Here is a 9,124-nt window from a genome sequence, read left to right on the forward strand (position 1 = left end):
GGCAGCCCAGCTCCAGGTTGAGCTGTTGTTCAGCATCTTAGCTGTAGAGGGCAGTGTCACTGGCCCTCATATGTGGGATCCGAGCCGGGACCCTCTGGCGTCCCAAGCCAGTTCTTAACCATCGCGCCACTCGGCCGGCCCTCCTTGTATTTTTGTAGGAGTTCTCTTCATCTGTTCATTAATTCATTGAGCCAGTAAACAAATATTCAATCATCTACTAGGTGCCAAGTACTAAACTAGTTGCTGGAGATGAATGCAGAAATGAACAAAACAGACCAAAATTACACTCTAGTCAGGAGGGGGGGGGTGCAGAAAGTTAACAACTATATGTCAGGTGGAGATAGTGCTATGAAAACAAACAAACAAAGTAGGTAATAAGGTGGAGAGTGTAAGGAATGCTGTTTTATGTGGACAGTCAGGGAAGGTCTCTCCTTGAACAGAAACGTAGAGTACATGAGAAAACAAGCCATTCAGAGAACTTTCTCGGGATGAGAACTTCAGGCAGAAGACACAGTAAGTTCTTCATAAATTCTGCTCTTGACTCTTTCCCAGAATATCACTTATTTTTTTATGGTTGTTTATAGTGTCTTATAAAGAAGGTTTTGATGTTATTGAAGTCAAGCTTGTCAATCTTTTCCTATTCATGACTTCTGAGTTTTATGATTTAGAAGAACTTTTGTAAGCCCAAACCATAAAAGTATTTTCACAGATTCATTTCTACTTTTTTGTTGTTGCAGCCCAGAAGCAGTCATCTTTTATTAGGTGTCAACTGGGATACGAAAGGATTCAGTGGTGCTGGGCAAAGGTCATGGTCAGGAATGCAGAGTGTGCCCTCCACACTGAGCCCTCTTCAGTGGTACTCGCGTCGCCGCTCATGTTTGAGTTCCTTGTAAGAACGGCAGTAGCTGAAAAGCACATAAGCTGCCAGCACCATAGAAACCCCAGCGACGCTCCCTTTTTTACATTGACATACTTGTTGTAATACCAGTAATAACGTCTTTGACACGCTCCAGCAATGCCTTTAGAGGTGAAATCCCACATCAGTATCCACCTTGGCAGCTCCCCTATTTTGACATCCGTGAGTTTCTTCTCCTTCAGTGGTAGGACTGACACCATCTTGGAGTCCTAGGTGTGCGCTCTGCCCATTTCTACTATTTTTATACTTTGATTTTTAACAGCTTTATTAAGGTATAACTTAACATATCATAAAATTCATCCATTTTGAGTGTACAATCCAATGATTTTGAGTTGTATAACATTACCACAATCAAATTTTAGAGCTATACTTTGATTTTATATATAGCTTTTAATATGGCTAAGATTCATTTTAGATTTTGGTGTGAAGTTAAAGAGCTTTTTCTTTTCTTTTCTTTCCCCATTGATTTGAAATTATCTCCCTTACCACACACTAAACTTCCACGTATACATGGATCCATTCCTGGTCTCCCTGTTCCTGGGGTCATAAACAGGGTTTTATTTGGCCCATGGAGTTTTCAAAATTGGGAATTTCACATAAAAACCCAAATTTTTGGCTTTTCTGGAAAAACTAGAAGATCCAGCAACAATCCTGTAGAGGCAGTAGAGGCCACTCATTTTAAATATGAGAGTGGTGACCATAATCCCAGTTTTCCTGGGACAGTCCCCATGTATGCCTACTGTCCTAGTGTAAGTTAATACTGTCTTTTCATTAAAAGTGTTCTGGTTTGGGCGATAAATTGAGTCACAATCCCCATCATTCCTTATTGCATGACACCCAGCACTCCTCTTTCATTTGTAAGACCCTTCCCAGGAAGTGAAAAGGGAAGGAGACAAATAGGGCCTGTCACAGAAGTTTGCGAAAAGAATGATTATGTGGGCTCAGAGTAGAGAGAACATACTATCTGGTGAGGAAAACTTAGGACACGGTTTCTCTGACAGAATATGATGTCGCATACCAATTCCCTTCCCTTCCATTATTTCATTTAACTTTACAACTAGTATCCAGTTTCACAACTTGTCCAGTTAGTTATTGCGCGTTTATTTGCGTATAAATTTGCTGTCTTCCCCTGTAACCTGCATTCCAAAACGGGAACCTGGTTAGTCTCTTCCTCTCACCACCGTATTCCCAGTGACCTGTTGGGTGCCGGGTGCAGAACAGGTCTCTAGGAACTATTTATTGGCTGAATAGGCTCCCAGAAACTGATTGAATGAACAAGGAAATTCACTCGCAGGGAGTTAAGGTCCGTTGGCGAGTCAAGGGCAGAGAGAGGTAGGCAGGAATTAGTCTGGCGGCCTGATTCCCGGCCTGAAGCCCAGGATCTTTTCCAGGGCAATTGGATGTAACCTCCCGAAACAGATAAGAAATGGGAGAGTGCGCATGCATGACTTGACTTCGACCCGGAGGATCTCATCGAAACGCGGAACCCGATAAACAACTATGTGCAGGAAACCCCACCTCTCTCTTTCGCACCTGCCCCGCCTGGGAACACCACTACATTTCCCAGCAGCCCCCGCGGTGCGCAGGCCCCTGCCACGCGGCTTGCGCTTCCGGTGACAGCCCGCTGGGGGCGCTACGGCGACCCCTCCGCCGCCCCGTAGAAATCTCCGCGGCCCTGGGGCCGCTTGCTTCCTGTTTGTCGTACGAGAAGACATGGCGGCGGCGCCGGCGTCTGCTGGGTCTGGGGCCGACCGAGGGCGACGGGCAGCGGCAACGGTGGCGGCTTGGGGCGGATGGGGCGGCCGGCCGCGGCCCGCTAACATTCTGCTGCAGCTGCGGCAGGGCCAGCTAACTGGACGGGGCCTGGTCCGGGCGGTGCAGGTACGAAGCCGGCCCGGAGGGGCGGGGCGGGGCGGACCAGGCGGGAGCTGGCTGGGGGCCGGGGGAGAGGCCTTTCCGGGCCGCCGCAGTATGGGTCCGACCCCCCTTGGCCGGCCCCTGGGCGTCCCCGTGGGCTGCACGGACGCTGTCAGCCGCGGTGGGGCGGTGGGCAGCGGCCGTTTAGAGGCCCCGGGTTAGGGGCGGAGCGGGGCTGGGCTGCTTCGGGCATTGATGGCGTGTACGAGCCCTGGGCCTGGCCAGCTCTTGGATTCTGCTTTCTCTGCGCCACGTCTTCATGTCTGGGGGACCCTGGGCTAATTTGCTTTCGTCTCTGCGGGCTTGGAGTTTCTCCCCTCTGAAGTGGGCGGTGGGTCATCACTGCAGCCCCAAACGGTTCTTAAGCTTATCATATGTCATTCTCTCTGAGAGGCCGCTCCTTGACACTCCTCCCCCCAAGTAGGTCCCCATTGTTATTCAGTCACAGCCCTGAATTCGTTCCGTTCACGTTACTTTCTTAGTGTGTAATTACCTATTTCTTTGTTTACCCGTTTTTCTCTCCAGTATCTCACTTAGGCTGTGCTCCAACGGGTGCAGGGACTGTATTTGGTTTTGCCAGTGTAGAGCGTCATGGTTAAGAACGAGGGCTCTGGAGTCAGGCCTGTATTCAGAGCCCTGCTCTCTTCTTGCTTGGGCAAGTTACCTTTCTGTGCCTCAGTTTCCTCCTTTGTAAAATGGAGATAATAATTAGTAACCTACTCCTTAAGGTGTTGTGAGGATCAAAAGAGACAATTATGTAAAGCATTAAGTGCATTCCTGGTGCATAGTAAGGGCAGAAGGATAATCAGTTAATATGAATGCTATATTTGCTATCTGGCTTACAATACGCGCCCAATATATGATTAGTTTTGTTGTTGTTTGTTTGTTTGCGGTTTTTTTTTTTCATGAATGAACGAAGGCCCCTGCTTTAGGGTAAAGCAGGAAGAATAAGACCTTGGCTCCTTCCCCTCCTCCTTCATGTTCCCAGGATTTTCCTTGTAACCACACCTGTAAAACAAGCTTAATTTAAAAACAGCTTTTGCTTAAAGAAACTTGAAGGATAAGCAAGAAAATGATAAAGTGGTTGGTGGGAGTGGGGTGGGAATTGGGTAGATGGAGGAGAAAATGGGAGTGAGACTTTTCACAGTATATCTTTATATGTGTATTAATCTTGAACCATTTCAGTATTACTTATTCATATGATTAAAAGGACAGAATAAAATAAAGACCAGGTGGTTTGTGCGTGTGGAGGGCTACAGATAAAGAAGCAGTTCTGGGTGAGTCATATTTTCCTAGACATCAGAAAACCATAGATGAAGAACCTTTTCCCCCTGCCATCTTTCTCTATTTGCCTTAAGAAGAGCCTGGAAATACTTGCTCTCTTCCTTCTTTAAGCCCAATTACCTGATTACCTGTATTGGGGATAGGCAGAAAGGGAACTAATTCACTTTCACTGAGCAAATGCTTTGGATCAAGCATTGTGCAAAGTATGCAATGTCTTTATTTAATCCTCAGTCTTTTGAATTAGGAGTCAGGACTCATCCCTTAACACAGAGGAGAAAACTAAGGCTCAGAAAGGTTAGATAATTTGCTCCTAAACACCGTCTTGATAATCCTCTATGTTCTGAGGGCATTCTGGAGCCACACAAGTTCTTCAACATAATGAATGAAGCAATTGAGGACACTTAATTTGTTTTCAGTGCTGCATGACTTGGAATGGGAGGAGAGTGGAGAAGCTCACCAGATAGAAGGCTGCAGGAATATTGGTTTAGGCTGGTTATTGTAGTAATGGGTAGCGGTGTGCAGGTGTAGGAGCTATTTCAGAGGTTGAGATGGAGACACCTTCCCAGAACTATAGTGAGGATCAAGTGGGGACCTTCATCTTGCATATGTGTCCTTTCTTGGTAAGTTGCCTTGATCTTTTCCTTGCCACACCTCCCTTTCTCCTCTCCTCCCTCCTCCCTTCCCCACATTACAGAATAAATTAGTTCCTCACAGGTGTGAAATTATTTCTATAGCACAGTAAGCATATCCATTATGGAATGTGGTACACTGGGAAAGACCAGATTAAAAAAAATTTTTTTTTAATTTCAGTTAAAAAAATAACATGAAATTTGCCATCTTAACCATTTAAAAAAATATTTATAATTTATTAGGTTTAAAGAAGTAAAACTAGTTAAATAACTTTAAACAAATACAAAATAATAAGGTATACAGTTAAAAACTGAGTTGTAACATTTTACTAACCATTTTTAAGTGTACAATTCAGTAGTGTTAAGTATATTCACATTGTTGTGAAACAGATCTCCAGAATTTTTTCATCTTGCAAATCTGAAACTCTATCCATTAAACAACAACTCCCCGTTTCCCTCCCTACCCCTCCAGACTCTGGTAACCACCATCTGACTTTCTGTTGCTATGAATTTGATTACTTTAGGTACCTCATATAAGTGGAATCGTTCACTTAGAATAACGTCCTCAAGGTTCACCCATGTTGTGGCAGGTAACAGGATTTCTTTGGAAAAGACCTCATTTTCTAGACCTAGATTGAACCCTAGTTCTGTTACTTACTGAGTGATCTATACGTTATGTTGTTTAATCTCTCTGAACCTCAGTTTCCTTATTTCTGAAATGGCAATAATGATATCTATGTCATAATGTTAGGAAGATTAAGTGAAATACGTCTAATTTTTTTTTTAAGATTTTTATTGGGGAATTGGGGGGATGGGAACAGTGTTGGGGAATTGGGGAAAGGGGAACAGACAAGTTGCTGTCCTTTGTTCTTCAATCTAGTTGTGGAGGTTGTTGCTTCACTGGGCCAAGTTGGCACCATCATTGGGCTCTTCTCTGGCGAGGCAGATCAGTCGCCGGCTTCTGGACGGCCGCTCACTGCGGCTGCTGGCCGCTCACTGCAGCTGATGGCTACATACGGTAGCCCATGGCAACCCACTGCCACAGGGGCTGCAGCCTACGCTGTCGCCGTCGACTCATGGCAGCCCAGCTCCAGGTTGAGCTGTCGTTCAGCATCTTAGCTGTGGAGGGCAGTGTCACTGGCCCTCATATGTGGGATCCGAACCGGGGCCCTCTGGCATCCCAAGCGAGTTCTTAACCATCGCGCCACTCGGCCGGCCCAAGTGAAATACGTCTAAAAGCTTGGCAAGTGTGTGGCAGGCACATAGATATTCAGTAAATAGTCGCTATCAGCTTGCAGCTATTAGATGGGGCTTCTTGAAGGACTTTGTCTTATTTGTCGCTGTGTCTGCAAAGGCTGAAACAGTGCCCGTCACTTTATAGGTACTCGGGTCTCAGGAAATTAAATTGAAATACTGTATACGAGGGCATGGTCCTCCTCCTCTTCCTTAGTCCTGTTGTGTCTGTACTCCCAAACAGTCCTTTGGCTTCTAAAGCATTCTGGGATCAGATTTCCTAGGTTCGAATCCCTGCTGTGGTACATACCGTACTTGCTACGTGTCTCTGGGCAATTTACTTAATTTCTTTATGTCTCAGTTCATTTGTAAAATAGGGATAACCATGGGACGTTAGTTCCTCCTAAGGTTGTGGTTAGGAACAAGTAAATTAATACATATAAAGCACCTAAAATAGTGTCTGAAACACAGTAAGCATGCTATAAAGGTTAGTGGATATTGTGTTTAAGTACTCTATATTGTGATGGATCCTAAATCTATATTTCCATCCTGATTTCTCCCTTTTACTCCAGATGTATATCCAAATACTTTCCCAGCATCCCCAGTTAGATTTCTAATGGGCATTTCAGACTTAATATGTCAAAAATAAAATCCCTGATTCCTCTTAGACCAAACCTGTTCTTCCCCAGGTCTTTCCCATTTTCCTAAATGGAACTTAAGAGAAGCCTAGGAGAAGACTCCTGGCCACATGATTTAGATTGGGCCTGTCCTACTTAGGTTTTAGTGTGACTTATTTCCATCTCCCTTTCAGTTTGCCCTTTGTCGAGGTAATAAAATATGCTGGTATGATGCTTTGGCGTTTACAGAGCCTGTTCACACATCAGCACATTTGATCCTTAAATCAGATCTTATAAATCCCTTGCTTAAATGCCATCCCATTGCAGTTAGAATCAAATCCAGATTCCTTACCGTGGATGTACAAGACCCTTTATGATCAGTAGGAGTTGAGGGAAAGCGGTAGACTAGGCAAACCATAGGCTCTAGAGCAGAGTAACAGCAGGTCATAACCCACCATCTATACATCTTCAATTTGGCAATCTGATGACAAGCTGGGTTATGGCATCCTTGTCCTGTTTCCCAAATGCCAGCCTTTGCTTCCTTGATGATTATTGGCATATCCAAATTCTACCTGAGTGTCACTTTCTATTTTTTCTTTAGATAGACTCCCCTCCCTTTACAAAATTTTTTTAAATTTCAATAGGCACTACTTGTTTTAAACTAATTTTAAGCATTAGTGTTTGTAAGCCTAGGGGTTTAAGTCAAACAACAGCCTTCCCTTGCCTGTCAAGGGAAATTTGATACTGAAAAAACTCTGGACAGGATAAATTGAAAATAAAAATACCATTAATTTTAACAGGAAGTTTTTATATTCACACGCCATAAAATTCACCCCTAATTATATTGAAACAAAACAAATCTTATTAAAGTGAGTATTTATTGGTTATCATTTGTTATCAGAATAACCTAACAGTATTTAATCTTCATTAATTATCCTTTAAGAAAGCTGTTTACTTGCACTTAATATGATATTTTGAGGCATTAGATATCTTACACTTAGGACTAAACAAACAAGATACACATTGATGTTTATGGAATTCAGCTTTTAATTATTTAAAAAGCAAAACAGTAAAGACAAAATAAATCAATGAAAACTGGAACTGTCTGGAATTGTCACATTCACTAAACAGGTTGATATCTCAGGCATCTGACATAAGAGATTATCACTGGTATAAACTGTCAAACCACAAGTACTCCAAGAGAAAAAAACCCATACAACACCTGCCAATAATTCAAACTTAGAAGATGATTTGAATGGTGGCTCTTTCTTCACAGTACTCAGCTGTTCACAAGGAAAACAAAATCCAAATGATTATTTTAAAATGAGAATAAATGCCTTGTAAGACAATGTAGAGATAGTAAAAGAAATTCCTGTGGAGTTGAATATTTGGACTATAACGGAGAGGTCTTCCAGGTATTGGGAGCTTTGTAACAAAAAATAGCAATGCCCTGCCCCACTTTTCACTCCCAAATTCCACCCTCCTGAGGCAACCACTGTCCACATTGTATCTGGTCCTTTTGCAGGGGGAATCCAGGAAACAGGAGAGCAGTTTTTTTGTTTGTTTGTTTTTTCAATTACAGTTGACATTCAATATTTTTTTTAGTTTCAGATGTACAGCATAGTAGTTAGACATTTATGTAACTTATGAATTGATCCCCGATAAGTCTAGTACCCCCTTGACACTGTACACAGTTATTAGAATATTATTGCTATACGTTACATCCCCATGACTATTTTGTACTTACCAATTTGTACTTCTTACTCCCTTCACCTTTTTCACCCAACCACCCAAGCCCCCTTCTACCTGGCAACCAAATCAGTTCTCTGTATCCATTGAGTTTGTTTCTGTTTTGTTTGTTCATTTATTTTGTTTTTAAGATTCCACATATAAGTGAAATCATATGGTATATGTCTTTCTCTGACTTATTTCAGTTAGCATAATACCCTCTAGTCCATCCATGTTGTCAGAAATGGTAAGATTTCATACTTTTTTAAGGTTGAGTAATATTCCATTGTACATATATGTATCACATCTTTATCTAATCGTCTATTGATGGGCACTTAGGTTGCTTCCATATCTTGGCTATTGTAAATAATGCTGCCATGAACATAGGGATGCATATCTCTTTTTGAATTAGTGTTTTGGATTTCTTCAGATAAATATCCAGAAGTGAGATTGCTGGATCATAAGGTGGTTTTATTTTTTAATTTTTTGAGGAACCTCCATACTGTTTTTTATAACCCCACCAACAGTGTATGAGGGTTTCCTTTTCCCCACATCCTCACCAGCACTTGTTGTTTGTTGATTTATTGATGATAGCCATTCTGACAAGTGTGAGGTAATATCTCGTGGTTTTAATTTGCATTTCTCTGATTAGTGATGTTGAGCATCTTTTCATATGTCTGTTGGCCATCTGTATGTCATTTTTGGAGAAATGTCTATTCAGGTTTTCTGCCCATTTTTAAATCTGATTGTCTTTTTGGTGTTAAGTTATATGAGTTCCTTATATATTTTGGCTATTAATC

The 9,124-nt window shown here is 42.5% G+C and overlaps 1 protein-coding gene and 1 pseudogene across 1 annotated transcript in view; one reads left to right on the forward strand and one right to left on the reverse strand.

The window, feature by feature from the left end:
• Nucleotides 1–821: 821 nt before the first annotated feature.
• On the reverse strand, nucleotides 822–1,116 carry LOC109389567 (ATP synthase subunit f, mitochondrial pseudogene; annotated as a pseudogene).
• Nucleotides 1,117–2,568: 1,452 nt separating this feature from the next.
• TRPC4AP (transient receptor potential cation channel subfamily C member 4 associated protein) overlaps nucleotides 2,569–9,124 on the forward strand; it is a 72,755-nt gene continuing 66,199 nt past the window's right edge. The window contains exon 1 of the mRNA XM_019655172.1: nucleotides 2,569–2,797. Coding sequence (XP_019510717.1) covers nucleotides 2,630–2,797 — 168 coding nt within the window. The 5' untranslated portion in view covers nucleotides 2,569–2,629. The remainder of the gene's footprint in view (nucleotides 2,798–9,124) is intronic.

The sequence above is a fragment of the Hipposideros armiger genome, unplaced genomic scaffold (genome assembly GCF_001890085.2).
Source record: "Hipposideros armiger isolate ML-2016 unplaced genomic scaffold, ASM189008v1 scaffold_238, whole genome shotgun sequence".
NCBI classification, from domain to species: domain Eukaryota; kingdom Metazoa; phylum Chordata; class Mammalia; order Chiroptera; family Hipposideridae; genus Hipposideros; species Hipposideros armiger.